This window comes from Anastrepha obliqua, chromosome 3, assembly GCF_027943255.1.
Source record: "Anastrepha obliqua isolate idAnaObli1 chromosome 3, idAnaObli1_1.0, whole genome shotgun sequence".
NCBI classification, from domain to species: Eukaryota; Metazoa; Arthropoda; class Insecta; order Diptera; family Tephritidae; genus Anastrepha; species Anastrepha obliqua.
Genome location: NC_072894.1, coordinates 91,417,722 through 91,437,144, shown reverse-complemented (window position 1 = coordinate 91,437,144; position 19,423 = coordinate 91,417,722). Strand labels below are relative to the sequence as shown.

Genomic DNA, 19,423 nt, shown 5'->3' with positions numbered 1-19,423 from the left:
CAGACGTGTCAGTAGACAACGAAATGAAGATTGGTGTTTTGTTCACGACGCAAAATCTTTCCACTTTCTTTTTAATTTTGACTAAAAAATTTAATAAGTCTTAAAATAAAATCATTGCCCCGTCTTCGTGGAGGATACAGAATTCACGTGTGTTCATTTCAAGAGGCATTGGAAGACATTTGTGAAACCAGAGAAGGCGAAAAAGTTCTGAGTCAACATGGCGGGGCAAAAGTTTCAATACGATGAAAGCGGCGGAACATTTTATTATTTTTTATTATCTTTCCTGGCTTTAATACTTGTACCAACCACAATTTATTATTGGCCACGTAAGAAGAAAGAAGGTGAGTAATAGTAAGTCGTAGTCTCAATTGAAATATTCCCCTTGCATCTTCCTTTTGAGATATGGAAGTTGTGTGAGTAAATCAACAGAGGTAAAAAGTTTAAGCCATCCACGAGTTCAACGGAAATGCATAGCCATAATTACAGTCGACACGTTCTATTAAGAACCACTGAAAGTCGTATTGTGGTGAAAGTAACGCATATTAGCAACAACATACGATACGACGGCGTCAGTGCATGAAAAGCTTGTTATGACTTCAAGTGACTGCCAGATTCAAGATGACAATTAGCAATTAACATAGATTGTATGTGCCCCGCGGAGGAGAGAAAAATCCGTAACAATTATTCTTTCCAAGTTTTCACACAACAACGGTTACGTTAAACGTTTTTAAAAGATCACTGTATAATTGTTGAAATTGTCTCTTGTAGTACATATTCTACTCGTACTGAAATGTATCGCATATTTTAAATAATTTGTCATATTATTTATAATACAACCTTCAACAATGTTAAATTTAAATTTAGCAAAAATTAAATAAGTTTTAAGTCATATAAATTGGAAAGATAAGTGCAACTTAAACTTTTTCCCCCTATAGATCCTAATAAACTGAAAGAAGAATGCCAATGTTCAGACTGCATAAAGAAGAAAGTTATCTTGGCAGCAGCAGAGCCATACCGTGTGCTGAAATCATTCCTCGTTAAACTATGCTTAGTATTTGGTTGGTCACTCCTCGTTTTACTTGCTTATCGCGTATCTCAGTTCGATTATGAAATGGCCAGTTTTGATCCATTCGAAATTCTACAGTTGCCACCTACAGCATCTATGGAAGAAATTAAAAAAACGTACCGTGAATTGTCGCGAGTACTGCATCCAGATAAACCTACTGGTGATGAGAAATCGTTCATGATGCTACGCAAAGCATATCAAGCACTCACCGACGAAACAGCCAAACAAAATTATGAGAAATATGGTAATCCAGATGGGCCAGGTGCAATGTCCTTTGGTATAGCATTACCTTCATGGATCGTTGAAAAAGAAAATTCGGTCTGGGTACTAGGCCTCTACGGTTTGATCTTTATGGTGGCACTGCCCTCTGTTGTGGGCATGTGGTGGTATCGTTCAATACGTTTTTCTGGCGACAAAGTGCTTTTAGATACCTCGCAAATGTATTTCTATTTCATACATAAAACTCCACACATGTTGCTGAAGCGTGCACTTATGATTTTAGCTGCTAGCTTAGAGTTTGATAAACGACATAACTCTCAGGTTGTCGAGCGACAATCGGACAACGAAGAAGTTCCAGCAGTAAGTATTAATTTATATACCTGTTTCAAGCATTTAGATTAATAAATACAATTTTTCTTCAACTAGCTTATTCGTCAGCTTCCTAATCTGAATGAGAAATGCAAGGAACACCCCCTATGTCGAATGTATTCAATTAAAGCGCGTGCCATATTGCACGCTCACCTTTCACGCATTGCTCTCAATGGAGATACACTGGAGAAAGATCGACAATTTATTGTAAAAAAGTGTCCATACCTAATTCAAGAAATGGTTTCCTGCGTTCATCAATTGGTAATGTTAGCATATGCCAGGCGTGTGCCACGTCTTCCCAGCATCGAGACCATAGAGAATTGTATGAAACTATCTCCTATGATTATACAAGGTCTGTGGGAATTCAAATCCCCCTTACTTCAATTACCTCACCTCACAGAAGATCAGCATCTATATTATATAAATAAAAAACGGCACATCAAGAATTTGCAACAGTTCGCTCAACTGAAACCCGATGAAAGCAGACAACTGTTAAAAAGCCTCTCTGATTTTGAGTATGAAAATGTTATGAAAGTTTTGGGGAAGTTGCCACTGATTGATTTCTCCATTCGTTGTGAAGGTAAATGAAATTATATAAAATTTTCTTATGATTTTAATTAAAAATTACATTACATTCATTGTAGTAATTGATGATGAGAATACAAATGTTGTAACAGCTGGCGCAATAGTGACTGTTACTGTAACGCTAGTGCGCAAGGACATGAAGACATTATTTGGGGACGCTAAAGTACCAGAAAAGCAAGGCATCAAGTAAGTGCATATTAAGGTTATCTTACTAGTTATTATGTGATCTTGTTAATTCTTATTTTGACATAACTACTTACTATACTTTACTTATACATATCGGGTCTCGTATGCCAGAAACATAAGTGTTTAAAAATAAGTATTAGAAGGTTGGATTTCTGATATAAACAATTATTTGTGCTTTCCTTGTACGCACAGTATTCTGGATTTTGGCATAACAAACATCCAAATGTTAATGAAGTCAATCCAGCAATTCAAAATTGTAAAAATTGCACATACATGCTTCTGGCTCAAAAAAATGTGAGAAAAATGTTTTCACAGTTACATTCTGGCACTAAATTATTGGTATTGATGTAATGTGGAAACATCCTAAAATATGGTATTTCTGGTCTTGCTATTCCCACGGCAGCCAGTCAAAAATTTTCAGGATTTTTTTTTAAGTTTCTACTACATCGCGCCGAAATGTATCGCAGTTTTTCCCACGAACGGTTGTTAATTCAGCGATTTCACAATGTTTACCTCAATCCCAGACCCGAAGTGCATACTTGGTCCGTTTGTCAGAAGGCACTGTATTGCCAGGAGGAGGATAAAGTTACATAAACTTAACTTCAACGTGGTGTAAATTTCTGGCAATTTCGGCAAAAGTTTAAAGTTCTAATTGTCGAAAATTCAGCCAGTGTTACGCCAATGTCTTTTAAATCGGCATAACAATTTTGTTTACATGATTGCTTAATTTTTCTATTTGTCGTTTTCAATGGTAAATTACCCCCAATATCGCAATTATCAAAGGAAATATAATATTTATAGAAAACATACCCACTACAACGCAAACAGCACTTGCTTCCCTATGGTCCCATCCTATCGAAACAACCTGTTGCCCACCGTTATATGTTATTGATGACGGCGACTGCTGGCCACCAACTTTGAGCAGGGTTTGTAAACCCTGCGACAACAGCAATAACAACGATTTATTGACGTCTTCACGGCAGTCAGTCCTACTTTAACAGAATGACCCGGATTTGTATATCGCCAAGAACTCTCACGTCAGCAGCCTTCACTGCAAAATGTATTCCCTATAAACCATTTGACCAATTTCACTATAAAAAGCGGCATTATATTGGCATATAATTTCTACTATACGCTATAAACCATATTCAATAAAATGTGTAGTCGCTATAATAGTACCTATAAGTCGCTATAATGGCTTCATATCTTCGAGTCATACTTTGTGTTAACTTCTTCGCAAATTGTGGAGGTAATCGGCTCCAAATCAACCAAATTTGCCTTGATAACTGTTTGGCCTTTCATATTTGTTTTCATTCGAGTTACAGCTTAACTGCCAAAACATTTTCAAGAGGTTTGGCATCAGGCGACTGTGAAGGCCAATCCAACATTTCAATCCCATTTTGGTGTTTGCACTCTACACATCTTCGGCTACCATGCTTAGGTTCGTTGTCTTCTTTTAAAATCCAAGTCTGACTAGTTTTTCCAAACATCTTCGCAGCTGCGGTACACATAAATGAACGGTCAAATCCTTTTTCGGAGAAGCCGCCCCAAACATGAACCTTAACTCGTTCCCACGACAGTCGGTTCTACGCAAAAGGAACGACACGGGCTTATATCCGCCCAAGCACTGTCACTTCAGCAGCATTCCCCGTATATGTATAGAGAATAACATGAACCATAACTGGATGTTTAAGAGTTCATTGGAGTTGTAGATCAGCAGTGCGCCAGGACCGACGTATTCAGCTATATGCTCCCGAATTTGAGGTCTTCTGCACGTAAACGTCCTCGAATCGTATCTTTGGATACATTAACACCACTTTTCCTTAAAACTGCGTCAGCTTCTCGCGACCATATGTTCGGCTATGTCACAAACAATTCAATGATCTTCTAATCTTGCTTTGGAGAGGAATTTGTTTGGGACCTCGTCCGGGAAAGACATTTATTTGCGAAAGCATTCAACTTCAAATATTTTGCTGCAAATGCACGTGAAATTTTTAGAGCTTTAAGCTTCAAATCGTTTCTGTACGCGGAACTTATTTCGTAAAAACAACATACGCTTTCTAAATTTCTCACAAAACTAAAAAAATGCACAATACGCATTGCGAAAAGAATACTCCTATTTAGCAACATTTAAATTTATTTTATAACTCTAAGTTTGAATTTCGGTCACGCTTCCATTAGACAGACTGTACATTAATGGAATGCAGATAGGCCTTGAAAAAGAGTGACCGAGGGTTCATTACCACCTTCATAAAATCTCGCCTTTTGAAGAAGAAGATATTCAACTTCCTGTCTCTAGTTCCACACAGTTATAACAGCATTTCTGGGGCCACGTTGACGCCAACAATTTATGATCTAACCGCTCCACATAGTGTGTAATTAGCTGCTAAAATAACAACAAGGGGTCATACCATATTGCTCATCTATGATTTGTACGATGACGTTAATATGTTGCTACGGATTCAAAGTAGTATCAATAAGAGTATGGACTCACAGGAATAAGAAGATATGCTTACACATTCTTGAGCTGCATTACTCTTAATAGAACGTACAAATCTTGTTTCTTTCACGTTGTAGCTCTTGCTTTCAATCATAATTCATTGAAATATTTCTGCTAGACAACATGGATTAAGGCTTTTATTATACTGTTTATCTTTGATACCTTCCATAATATTAAATAAATGATATCTTCTCATATAGGGATGATGAAGAAGCAATGGGTGGTGGTGATGAAGAAGAGACTTCGGCTGCTGCTACACTACCCGTTAAGAAACCATCTGCCTGGGGTAAGCAACGTAAGGGGAAAGGTGGCAAGGGTGGTAAGAAATCGGGGAATAATCAAAAGCGCAAAGCACCACCTACAAACGCGGCACAACAGAGCAAAACTGCTATTTCTACGTCTTCTGCAAATGCGGAGGGTCAAGAACAAAACGAAGATTCAGACTCCGATGCAGACGCCAGCGATTTGGACGAGAAAGACTTATCCGGCGACGAGTCTGACAGTGACAAACCACATAACAATAAGAGTGAGGCATATGATGATGATGATGACGATGAGGCTTGGGAAAGATTGCAAGCCAAACTTAATAAGCGTGAAAAATTGGAAGGTAAATCGCGCATATCTCACACAGTACACTGTCCCTACTTCCCTGAAGAAAAACAAGAATACTGGTGGACGTATATCTGTGATCGCAAATCACGATCGCTTCTCACGGCACCCTACCATGTCACTAGTCTTGTGGATAAGGAAGAAATACAGTTGAAATTTACTGCACCGCGTTGGCCAGGCCTATATACATTTACAGTCTGTTTAAGATCAGGTGAGGGTGATGGGTATATGTATATATGTAATATATCAACATACGTGTACATTTTACTTTAGATTCTTATCTGGGCATGGACCAACAGCAAGAGTTGAAACTGGACGTTAAGAAAGCGCCTGTCCCACCTACAGATCACCCACAATGGGACCTTAGTGAATCAGAGCCCGAAAACCATGAACAGCATGACAACTCCAGCGATTTCACGACTGACAGTTCAGAGGACGAGGGTACCGAATAGAAACATTATAATGCTAGCGTCTGAAATATAAAAATTATATAATGACTACAATAGTTTAGTTCATTTTTTATTCTTGGCTTTCAAATTCCTCACACCCTAATAGGCTTTGGATTGATTGAAAATATGGAAATTGAGGAACTGCGGGTGTGCATTTTTCAACCTAACACAAATAAAATATTATTAAGAATACATTTTTAAGAGCATATAATTGCTATGGTTTTTAGCAAAAAATACATAGATACATATTTGAATTAAAAATGTGTGCGAGAAAACCAAAATAAATTGTGAAAGAGAATGGGTGTGTGCGTGCTTCAATAATTACGGCATTGTTACTTTTTATAAAATATCACGTTCTAAAGCTGAAAACCATAACACCTGTGACGTTTGGTACAAAGTTCTAGCTAAAGGTCCCCCCACACATTAAAGACTTTAGTTTGCCAGTGTTTGTTCAGGTTGGGCTGTAGTTGCGTAATAGATAGTCGAGTTGGTGGTTGGGTCTCACAATCACCGACGTGGACGTACGCCGTATCTGTTTGAAGTAAGATGTACAGAATTGAGTAAAACTTATGCCCGTGTGGCGACATAAAAAACAGATGCTTTTGTTTGTTTACATGTTTACAAAATACATCGGTTTGCTTGTATCGACACAATGTTGCCATTCATATGTTTATATACATACTTTTACACACATCCGCGTTATCAATTATATTTTCTCATTGTATAATAAACCAAAGCCAAAAACAATAAATGTAAATAGTTAATTTATCTAAAATTAACATTATTAAACATCGCTTTTAAATTATTTTAATAAAAATTAAATTTGCAGAAGTTTATTTTGTTAATGATTTAAAAATATATTGTTTGGCAACACTGTGTGGTGAGAGAGCATTCAACTGACCCAAGGATGATAGATTAACAGGTTTGATTTTGTTGTTGTTGTTTTAACAGTAATAGAAGCTCCGTAAGGTGTATCGCCGGTCGTCTTCGTCTGGCTCATCTAAAGGTAGGCCCAGGAAGCATGCTGTTTAGACAGGTTGGGTCCAGAGGGAGGGGGGTGTTAGATGAGTAGGTTTTAAAGGGAATGTGAAAAGGTGGTTGGTGTCGTGCGGGGTGCCTTCACATGCCGGACATGTTTCTGTGCTACAGTATCCAGAACGTAATTGTGCCAGTGTTACGCGTGTCTCACGGGGAAGCTGGAGCTCTTCATCTACTATAGGTGGTGGTTGGACTCCGATTACGACAATCACAGGACGGGAGCTTAAGGAGGTGGTGACTGTCTCCCGGTGAATGTCTGTCTAAACACGGTCTGGCCCAGTGGATTTCTGTTAGTTTTGTCCTGAATCTCGTCGGCGTGGTTTAAAAGGTGTCTGCTGACGTGCCTAGGAAGTGGCTCTGGCTCAAGCAGGTGTGAGTGTGAAACCTGCGGTAGCGCCCTAACAGGAACTTTCTGAGCAGTTTGTTGTGCCCCATTACAGGGAGAATCTGTGCCTCATTGTGAAGGTGTTGTATTGGGGACATCAGGAGGCAACCGGTCGCTGCCGAATGGCAGTATTTTGGCATTTCTGTAGCTTTATCCACTGCGTGTCGCTGGTTCCAGGCGACCAGACAGGCGCAGCATAGTTTAGAACCGGTCGGCTTATTGCCTTAAATGTCGATAGTGATAATTCTTTGTCTTTGCCTCAAGTGCTGCCAGCAAGCGATTTGGGGACCTTGTTGCGATTTTGGACCTTAGTGGCAATAGCTGTAGTGTGCGCAGAGAAGGAGAGCACACTGTCGAAGGTCACACCCAAAAATTTGGGATTGTTTACTGTCGGGATTGGTGTGTCATCGACTTTTACCTTGAGAGGCAGTTTGACCTCCTTTGTCCAGGTGGTAAAGAGGGTCGGCGAGAACTTAGTGGGGAAAGTTGTAGATTCCTCGCAGTGAAAAAGCGAGCAATGTCGGTGAGGTAGTTGTTCACTTTGGAGCACAGGCAATCGATGTTAATGCCCGATGCCATTATCCTGCAGTCGTCAGCGTATGAGACCAGAGAGATTCCCTCTAGTGGTTTGGGGAGTTTCGAAATGTAGAAGTTGAACAGCAAGGGTGAAAGGACACCACCCTGCTGTGCACCTTGCTTAATCTTCCTCTGCTTTGATGTTTGGTCTCGAAAAATCACTGACGAGTGACGACCGCTCAGGTAGTTTGCGGACCACCTCTTAAGCCCTGGCGGGAGTATTGGCTGACAAATATCATCTAGTAGCGTGGAATGGCTGACTGTGTCGAATGCCTTCGATAGGTCCAACGTTACTAGGACAGCCCTCTCGCAGGGGCGGGTTTGGTTAAGCCCGCGGCTTATTTGGACGTTTATGGCGGTGAGTGCAAGGGTGGTGCTATGCACTCGTCGGAAACCGTGCTGATGTGGGACTAGGGCCACGTGTTTCGTGAAAAGTGGTGTCTTCACTATTGGGGAAAGCTGAGTTATCGGAGGATAAGATTCCCCTTGGTTAGCGAGTTTCCCAGGTTACAGTAGTGGAACCATTTTCCCTTCTTTCCACTTGACAGGGATGATGAGAGTGGTCAAGGACAAATTCAAGACCCTTGTGAGATATCCTACTTCCAATCGTCCCAGGTGCTTCAACATCTCTTTGGGTCCGACGAAGTGCAACCGTTGAAGGTGATAGCCGCCTTGTCGTTGTGCTTCGTCGGGTTCGACAGGGACCTAACGGTGGACCAGAGCTTACGCACACCAGTGGTGAAATTACAGGTCGTCAGATACTCAACCCATTTGGTCCGCTTATGTTGATTTACCAGTTGCCGGATCTCCAAATTGAGATGCCTTATGCGGGGATCCCCGGGAACGACCTGGCGTAGGTGGTCACGCTCGTTTGCTAAACTGGCTGCTTCGGCTGGGAGGTTAGGACGAATGTCCTTGAGCCTTCCAGCAGGGATGAAGCAAGCCGCAGCAGCTGTGAGCACCTTGCGGAATGCGCGTTCGCCTGCGCGCACATCAGTGGGGATGGGAAGAACGGCGAAGGTGTCTTCGGTGAATTCCGCGAAGCCGGCCCAATTAGCTTTTTTGAAGTTAAAATAGGATCGGTGATCCGCGGAAACAAAGTCGACAGGTCTCTCAATCGAGAAGATAATGGGCAAGTGGTCTGCTGCAAGGTCGTCACGTTATGCTATTTATCAGACCAGCGCTATTGTTATGTCAGGCGAGGTACTGCAATTGCCCACTACCCTGGTGGGGGCGTCGTCGTTCACAGTGCTGAATGTCGAATCGTCTACCTGCTCTGCCAATAGTAGTCTCCTACGATCTCTTAGCAGGCTTGAATGCCAAAAATCGTGATGCGCATTGAAGTCACCTACAACCAATCGGTGATATCCTGCCGGGCAGCAGGTGATAGGGGGTATGTAAATATTATAAATTTCGAGTTCGGCATCGCCTGTCCGACCTTACTTGTGAGTCCGTTGCAGTTATATTGAAGAAGCTTAAAGCTTCTTGGTAAGGTTGTAGTAACGCGGGAGGTGAGGGACGCGTGAGGTTGCCTACGTTGGGCCTGCTGTGCATTCCGCTGTAGTTGTTGCGGCCTGATGGTGGTGGGCGGCCGCGCCACGTCGGGCGGTTGCGGAGCTCTGCAGCAGGGGCAACGTAGTCAGTTGTCCACTCACGGGTGGTGCGCAGGCCGGCACTCCGAAAGTGGCACCAGCCATTGCAAAAATTGCATTGGACTCATGCCAGGTTCCGAGGTATTCTGATCTGACACACGGAACAGACTGTGCGTGGGACCAAAAGCTGCTGGTTTGTCCCTGCACTGGGGTTGGAGCAGGAGGGAAGGGGATGGACTAGTAGAGAAGTATTTGGAGCAAGACTTTTGCGAGGTGTTGCTCCTGTGACGTAAGGGGTGGGGTGATACGCTGTTCACTAGACAGGGCTAGTTTACTGGGCCGGCAGACCTTGGTCGGGAAAAACCCGAGTCATTCCGATAACATAGAACAGGTTTGCTCGTTAGGTATCGTGAAAAAAAATTGGATTCACGTCACCTGTGTTTCACAAAATTTAGCTTGTGGTACTGACATACGATAAAAACTATGACAGTCAATGCTGTGAAACACATTCCAAATGGCATCGGCACATCTGTCTAATTCGCTCAGAGCCGAATAACGGTACGACACGTAGTACACCTTAAAAATCTTTTCACCATGTGTAGGCATAATAAATCGTCTGGTAATTGCAATCGCCCCACGGATATTTTATATTCAACTAATATAACAGCCGCGTACAGAAATATATGGACAGCGTGCGGAGTATACTATACAGTTTGCCTCGTAAATCTTTTCATTTGAAAATATTTGACAAGGAAAGAGTGAATTTCGAAATTAATGTACATACATATTTATTTATATTTATAACATTATTTATTATATTTCCGTCATTTATAAAGAAAGTACGTCATTTAGAAAAAAACAATTAAAAAAAGGTGTTATATTCGATACTGTCTCAAATTCTTTTCACATTTCAACAAAATAAAAGATCAAATAAATGTTGCACTGTATTAAGTTGTTTTTGTTTGTTAGACACCTTTTTGTCACTTCCTTTTTCAAATTCTTGGTGTAATTTACAATTTACCTTTTACAAGGCCCATTTTTGCCGTAATGAACCGCTTACTCGTTGTCAGGCAGCATAACCAATTATGTAAAAATTTAGACATCTTCTCTAACTCACGAGAGACTCTAAAATCAAAACTTAATCTGATTGCGACTAATGTATCTCACCGTATTGTTTACCATTTATTATATTTTAAGCTTTATTATTAGTAATATATTTGAGTTGTACTTTAATTGATGATTGAATGCATTTATACATAAAAATTTATTTTGATTTTATGGATCAGTGAGTCCAAGTTTTTGCACACTTTATTTGAAATAGTTACGTAAAATGTCTAAATAGGTTTATTTTTGTCCACTGAGTGCGAAACGCGAGTTAGAGCAAAATAACGATTATAATGATTTGCTGATTTACCTTTATGGTATCAACCAATTGTATACTATTTTCACTTATACGATAACCCCGGTTTTTGGCAAAGCTTTTTTTATTGATGCGATATAATGAAGAGTATGAGCCACCTGTAACTACCTAACCCATCAACGCTAAGTGCAGTAGCTACCCAAAAAAAATACCAGTCTAACGGTTAGACGGGATAGAAGTGAAACCTTCCGTAAGACAAACTGAGAGAGAATGAGACGAAAGCAGCATTAGGGGCGGGATAATTATAGGTTCATTATAATATTGCTATAAAGTTCATATTTTATTTTCTTCATTTTATTATTATTCATCCTCAATGTTTTCAATTTCAACAAATGATACGAGTGGCTTATGATAGCTAAAATATGATACAAATGCTTTGGTTTCGATGTTGTCAACATGTCTTTGAAATACCGCGTCAATGGTTGTTTTTGATCGTGTTGTCGATTCAGTGCGATTGTTACACATTTTTAAATTGAATGTTGTATTGAGAAAGTCAATTGAAGGAACCGCTGTGTCTAATGCAAAATTTACGTTAAAATCGCCACTTAAAATCATTGGAACTTTATCCTAATCTTTTCTAAGTATCCGCGATACTTCTGGTGTATACTTTATTAAATTTTCGTGAATGAATTCCGTGATGCTATTTATTGATTTTTTTTTCTGTCGATATTCACGACACTTTTCTGCATTGTTTTTCGGCATAATTGCGGTAAATATTTAAAAATGAAAATATTTACGAATATAAAAATACACACGCGGTTGCTGTTATGAGCGTCCCCAGCAAAACCTGCGTGACCGAAACTCTAACACAATTACATTTTTTTGAATGTTACAAACACATATGCACGCAGGTTTTGCTGGGGCGTGACCGAAACTCTAACACAATTACACATATGCACTCGTATTTGTTTGAAAATCGACTTTTTTTTGCTTCTCCGTCACCTTTGGAAAATGTGTAAACAGTAAGCAAACTTTATTCAAATATTTTCCCTCATTTTTACATCAGTAAAATTAAACAAACGCCGTAGCCGAATGGGTTGGTGCGTGACTACTATTCAGAATTCACAGAGAGAACGTCAGTTCGAATCTCGGTGAAAACACCAAAATTAAGGAAAACTATTTTTCTAATAGCGCTCACCCCTCAGCAGGCAATGGCAAAACACCGAGTGTATTTCTGCCATGAAAAAAAGCTCCTCATAAACATATCATAAAATAAAATAAAATATCTGTTTAAAAAAAATTTTTTTCTTGTGATTCGAACCAAGGATTTTGGATCGGAAGCTCACATTGCTAGTCGCTCGGCTACCGCGCCATGCTGTCGGCGCTGGCCTAAAAGTTATTTAGTTCGTCGCTACGTTTATATCAACATATAATATAACGCTTCGTAACTAAATAACTTTTAGGCCAGCACCTACAGCATGACGCGGTAGCCGAGCGACTAGCAATGTGAGCTTCCGATCCAAAATTCTTGGTTCGAATCACAAGAAAAAGAAAAAATAAAAGTTATTTTTATTTAGTTCGTCGCTACGTTTATATCAACATATAATATAACGCTTCGTAGCCAAATTGGTCGCTTTTTTCGTTTCACTTTTTCCCAAATCACTCCCAACGATTCTAAAGAAGTTTTCACTTCAAAAAAACCTAGTATACTTAAGTGTTTAGCGTTTCTTTATATTTCAGCGAGTTGTGTAAACAAATTTGTGACAACGTAAAATATGACGCATTTTGATTTTCGTTGCATATTGCGCGTACAAATAAAAAAATTTGTTTACAGGATCAAATAGAAGGTATTAGCAAAATGTTCTGCTACAAAAAACAGGAATTCAAAGTAATAAGCCATAACCTAATCTATTAAGAAAATAATGACACTGTAAAATATGAATGCACAATTGTGAAAAGAATTATGAGACATACTGTACATGTGTCACCCCACATACAGTCTTTTATCATACCATGTTTCAATTCATCGTGGCCACCAGCTTATTCAAATCGCGAACAACTGCTTCACAGACCTCTGTCCAAGCTTTTTCTCTAGAATTATATCAGAATATTCTTTTACGTTTTTTTTTGACGTGATAACGTCTTATAATTCGATTTAACAGGCTGCACGCACGAAAAAATGTGTCGTTACTTTACTCATTGCCGTTACCTTGCTCATTAGTGTTACCTTGCTCATTGCCGTTACCTTGCTCATATGTCGTTACCTTGCTCATTGCCGTTACCTTGAATGAACTGCAAGCGAAAGCGCTACTTAAGTGAGCGTGTATGTGTATGTATATGCGCATATGTACATATATAAATTCACGTATTTGTATTTGCATATGCCTTCTTATTGATTATTATTAATTTGATTTACTTGAAGAATTTAAAATAAAACCAAGTTTGTTAATAATACCTGTTGTTTTAATGTTATTATTATTTTTTGACGTGATTATGTTGTTATGGTATGTTATGTTATGTTATGTTATGTTATGGTATGTTATGTTATGTTATGCTATGTTATGTTATGTTATGTTATGTGATGTTGTATATTATGTTATGTTAATGTTAACTCATTCTCTATATCCATACAAAATATCTATCAAACAAACAAAATTAAAATTTTCTTTTGAAAAATGCAACCATTCAATTAGTATTTTCTTATGACGTTATCACGTTAAACTATCGTCAGTAAACCGACTTTACAGACAACCTCTTTTTTTTGTATAATGGCTCTTTTTTGTATTTATTCTAATTTTGAGATTTGTTAATATTATAATTACAGTGCTGCCATACTTGGCTTGTTCGACAACAACAAAGCTATTGTTTAAGATACGCCGCTAGCGACTATGGCTATAGCTCATTAGACGCATTGCCTACCAACGCATGTAATTTAAGGCAGCTCTCTTCCCGCATTGCCGACATATGTTCATTTATACCAGTTGCTTCATCTAGAAAAGAAGAGGTCCAATAAAAACGGCGTATTGCAGCACTTACATATAAACGTTCGCAACCCACAGGCAAATGCTAAGCTGATACTTTTCTGATGTTCGATACTTATTTTGCATATATAGATGAAGGGGAATACGTAAATAATGGTCTTTTCTATAGGGTGATCAATCATGAGGTGCTTTTTTCAATAGTTAAAAAAAAACAAAAATGTAAATTATGTTCAAAACCTTTATTTATCATTTGAAAGGACATTCTTTGACATTTACTTTTTGAATATGACTTCATTCAAATGTTGGCCGCAACTACGCTTAAGGTGGTCCATTCTGAAGGTCCAATTTTCAATCACTCGTTCCAGCATTTCGACTGGTATGTCGTGAATAACACTATAACCGCTATATTCTCAATGCTTCTTGCTGGACGTGGTCTATTCGGTCGAGAATTATCCACCAATGAATATTCGGATTCAAATTTGTTGATGGTAGTTATGTCGAATAGTGTTTAAGGCAGGCCATTATGTTGACCATAATGCGGTCTAAGCGCACGAAAAACATTTGTCACAGAACGCTGATTTTCATAATACAGTTGAACAATTTGTAGACGTTGTTGCGGTGTGAGTCTTTCCATGATGAAATGCCAAACGCTGTTCAACAAATCCACGATGACAGTTTGCCACAACTCGCGAGCGATCTGTAAAAAAAACGCAAATGAAAAAAACTCTTCTTAATTGATCACCCTATACAAAAATTTTCTTTGATAATTTAAACAGTGTCTCAACCGTTTATACTCAACATTCAACTTTAAAACAGATTTTCGAAACGTTAGATTAATTTTATTTGGGAAAAAGCATGTTTTTCATTTATTTATTCTATACTCAATTTAATCACATATACAAAATTATATCTACATTCAAGGGGAAAAAATTAAACAACAGAATTTATGTCCAAACGAATAATCGTATATAAATATGATGGGACAGGTTTCCGTTATATTTAAAGCGCACAGTCAATATGCGCATCAAAGCATTAAAGTTTTTAGTTTGCTACAGTTTTTGAAGTTCTTTACAATAAAACATATCATTGAAGAATAAGGTTTGCTGATTGTTAAATTACATGAGGAGAGAAAAACTTTTACAAAAATTGGCCATTTAATGAACAGAACTGATTTTTAGTAAAAATCTTAGCCAAAACGTTCCTTGAACTTTTCAGAGGTGTTAAATAGAATAAAATTCATTTTTAATAATTTCACATCCATTTGTTGAAGCTACAGTGCCTTCGTTGCCTTCACTGCCCACCAAGTCGTTGAACACGATATAGCGCATGACTTATTCTACTAACAATTTTATATGGTGAGAATTATAGAACACCCCTTCCGCAAATCTAACTGAGTTCGCCCTTAGACCACATCTGGCCTTTATTTTATCTCGAACGAATTGTACTCGTTTTCGAAGTTTTGAGAAGGTGTGGCCAATAACAGACCGTTATCCGACTCTCAGCGAATTTGACAGAATCATCTGATAGGCTGACATAACAGGGGATATGTGTACAAAAAAATATAGATTGTGTTAGTGAAATACGAAAAAAAATCAACACAATGCCACTTCGTTGCCATCCAAATAACGACTGGTTGGACGAGTGTGTGAATATGTGTGAAATTATCATGCAGATTTCGGATGACGATAAGATTGTTTTAGTTATATACGAACAAAATCAACAGAGTTTCCGCCCATATTGCTTCGCTGGTATCTGAACAACGGCTGATTGGGCAAGCGTGTTATTATATTATATGTGAAATGATCGTGCAGAACCCGAAGTGCCCTCACAATTTTGTTTCTCAGTTCTGTACAAAAAGCTCAGCAGTTTTGGCCTCTTGCTTTGGTAGAGCATACACTTATGGCTCCTTACTAAAGTAATCCAAAACAATGAGCACATATTTGTTGGAAACGGACCATTCACATCCCTAAAAATGGTGAACCCGTGTTGTATTGCTGTAATCTTCCACGACTTCTCTCCTTTGGACCTTTTGCCCTACACTGTACGCAGTTTCGTAGCCATTTGGCAACTGATTATCTGCAATTTACTCAGTAAAATTATTGCTTGATCTTCTCCAGCGTCTTAGAGATACCGAGATGACCTCCGCTTGGCCCATTGCGGCATTCCTCTAACACGGATATAATTCTTGATTTAGGATATAATCAGATTACGCGAATGATTTCTTCCTTTGCTTTCCCATACGCGCTGTAGAACTCCATGAATAGTTTTAGGGCTGTTCCACTTCACCTCATATGCGCTCGCCACAGGACTTTCTATCGCTATTTCAGTTTTAGTTTTTTTTTCTCCAGCGTTTGTCGCTTCCATGATTTTCCCAAATCCGTATCATTCAATTGAATTCTTCTTATCGCGGTTGCAAGTGCATTCATCTAATGTTAACTATCCGCTCGGTGTTCTCGATCTCGGGACAATTCTTACAATCTATATCATCAAGCCGCCGAGATAGTAAATCACTCTGATCATGTTCTTCCCCTTTACCATGCTCGAGATGGTTTCTCTGCAGCGTGTTTTGCTGCCTTCCAGCTGAGCTCGTCTTCGGTTGGCTGTGTAGTATACTACAATTGCGTGACGTTCAGTCTTACCGCAGTCATAACATTTTAAATCCGAGATTCTGGGTCGTGTAAATTAACAATGAGAATGGCGCTCCCGATATACAGCAGCAATTACACTAAAACGAAACAGCTCTAAGAGGCTAGAGGTAGTTTGCAAAGTCACTATTCGAGCTTTGTCAGTAGTTCACACATTTTTACTGGCTGAAATCATGGATGAAGTAAGATTTGGTGAGGATTTTATGCTGGTGCATGGCGTTAACTTGGATTTGGGCGAAAGAGTTTTGTCGTGTCAAAATAGAGAGATACTTCTCAGTACCGGGTATGAGCGCAGTGCACAAAAACCTGAAGCAGTTATATGGGCTAATGCGGAAGGTGGCTGTGGTACAGGTGAAATGTTAGTCATAGAAGCTGTAGATAGAGGGCGAATATAATAGTGTGAAGAACACTAATAAAGACGGGAAGACAGGATGATTGCAGTAAGGGTACTTAATTATTTCAAGTCACTACATATTCTGGTTAAGGAACTGTGATTGGGAAATGTCGGGCTGTAGAAACCATAGTAAACTGCGACGGACCCCAAACGCGTAAGCGAGGGATTCCAGGAAGCAAGAAGACGTTTTCACGACAGTCTGTTCTACGTTACCGAAACGACCCGGATTTATATCCGGCCAAGGACTGTCACTCCAGCAGCATTCCCCGTATGTAAGTATGGGGAATGTTTATGCTGCTACAACAACAACAACAGGAAGCAAGAAGAAAAACTCGCGACTTCATAAGGACTTGCTTGAATGATGTAAGAGGGATAGAGAGGACGGTATTGGAGAAATATGGCTATACAATCGAGAAATACGGCTTTATAATCAACGGTGATTGGGGAAATTTTGAAACAACTGTCATCGTGAGACATGGACTACGCCGAGTTTCACTAGCAAAGCGCGAGGAAGCAATTCAGATAATCTAAGAAATGCACTAAAGTGGAGTAATTGAGCCATCAATAAGTCCGTGGAATTCATCGGTTGTGCAGGTTCAAAGGAAGGATGGTAGCATCCGCTTTTGTGTAGATTACAGAAAACTGAATGAAGTAACGAAAAAAGACAACTACCATGAATAGGTGACACTCTCGATACCTTATCTGGTGCGAAATGTTTTTCCACCCTTGAATTAAAAAGTGGTTACTGGCAGGTGGAATTTGAGGATTGCGATGGTGAAAATAGCCTTCGGCATAGGAAGTGGGTTGTGGCAGTTTTCTGTGATGCAACGAATCAGCAACCTTTGAGAGCAAAATGGAACATGTGCTGCGGGGACTCCACTGGAAAACGTGTTTAGTCTATTTGGATGACATAATCATTATGGGTAAAAGTTTTAGCGACCATCTGAAAAACTTGGAATAAGTTCTTCAGCACATTGCCTCCGCATCTTAATAACGTTAACTACTTCACGTATTTTCTATTGCCAGAAAAATGAGAACTATTAACATGAGGATTGCTATTTATATATCTGGTCTTGGGCTCTTCAAGTGTGATCAGGCAGTATCTGAAGTTTCCAGTAGAAAGTTTGCCATACATACATAGTAGGGTGGTCCAAAAATGCATGGGAAAAATTTATATTAAAATTTTTATGCTGCCGCCCCCCATAATGGTAAAGAATGAAAAATAAAAAGACCCGTATTTTTTTTTTTTAATCAGACCATATTTAATGGTGCCGCCGGGTCTTTGAAATATCCCATGTATTTTGCATGGGAAAAAAATACTTTTTCGTAGATTTCATGTAAAAACCTGGAAAATGAATATATTTTAACCGGATAACTCAGTTTCTCTTCATAATTGGTCAGGGAATAACAACCAATTATGAAATAATTAATTTTTTTTGTATTAACTATTTTCATAAAAGTAATATAAAATATTGTTTTTCGATTTTTTCTTAGATTTTCGTTTTATGGGGGCTTTTTGGGGTTCTATAAAAAATAGTTAATACAAAAAAATTAATTATTTCATAATTGGTTGTTATTCCCTGACCAATTATGAAGAGAAACTGAGTTATCCGGTTAAAATATATTCATTTTCCAGGTTTTTACATGAAATCTACGAAAAAGTATTTTTTTCCCATGCAAAATACATGGGATATTTCAAAGCCCCGGCGGCACCATTAAATATGGTCTGATTAAAAAAAAAAAAAATACGGGTCTTTTTATTTTTCATTCTTTACTATTTTGGGGGGCGGCAGCATACAAATTTTTTTTGGACCACCCTAATACATAGTTTACCATATACACTTAGAACGTTTTGATGTGTGAGCCATATGAATGTTGTTTATAACTCATGTGTAAGCGCAAATATCAGCAAAAACACTTGTCAAATCCCATACAAATATCATAACCCAACACCATCTTTCGTAGCTTTTGCATGCATTCTAATATTAAGTGGTGGCAATAATAATGTTTATTTACGTGATTTTTTCCCGCGATAAACAATTTTTATCGAAGCATGGCAACGATATTTAGCAGCTTGTCAATATCACGTCAATTCAATTGTCGGCGTCTAAGATTTGGATTTACTTACATAAGGATGAAACAAAGTATTACAGTTTAAACACAATTTTCATTAAACACGTAATGGACCGCAACCGGTTATTTGAGCGGCTATGAACCAATTGATTTTTCAAAACAAATTTTTAATTTTTTCTAATACATAATTAATATTTTCAAATAACAATAAAGTAGTAAATCATACATTTTCATTTTTTTGTATTATATAATAGAAAGGAAACAAGAGATTATAAGGCTGCACGCCTTTATATTATTTAGGTAGCCGGTCATTTGACCGGGCGCGGTACGGTTAGTATTAAAAACTCATTTCTGCAAAATTTAAATTAAACCGTGTAGATTTTCGCACGATTATTT

General features: G+C 38.6%; 1 protein-coding gene across 1 annotated transcript; it reads left to right on the top strand.

Moving 5' to 3' along the window:
• LOC129240959 (translocation protein SEC63 homolog) lies at positions 1–6,037 on the top strand. The gene is made up of 6 exons (XM_054877040.1): positions 1–341; positions 936–1,645; positions 1,712–2,234; positions 2,299–2,425; positions 5,126–5,745; positions 5,808–6,037. Exons 1-6 carry the CDS (start codon positions 218–220, stop codon positions 5,984–5,986), a joined length of 2,283 nt encoding a protein of 760 aa, XP_054733015.1. The 5' UTR covers positions 1–217; the 3' UTR covers positions 5,987–6,037.
• Positions 6,038–19,423: the final 13,386 nt, after the last annotated feature.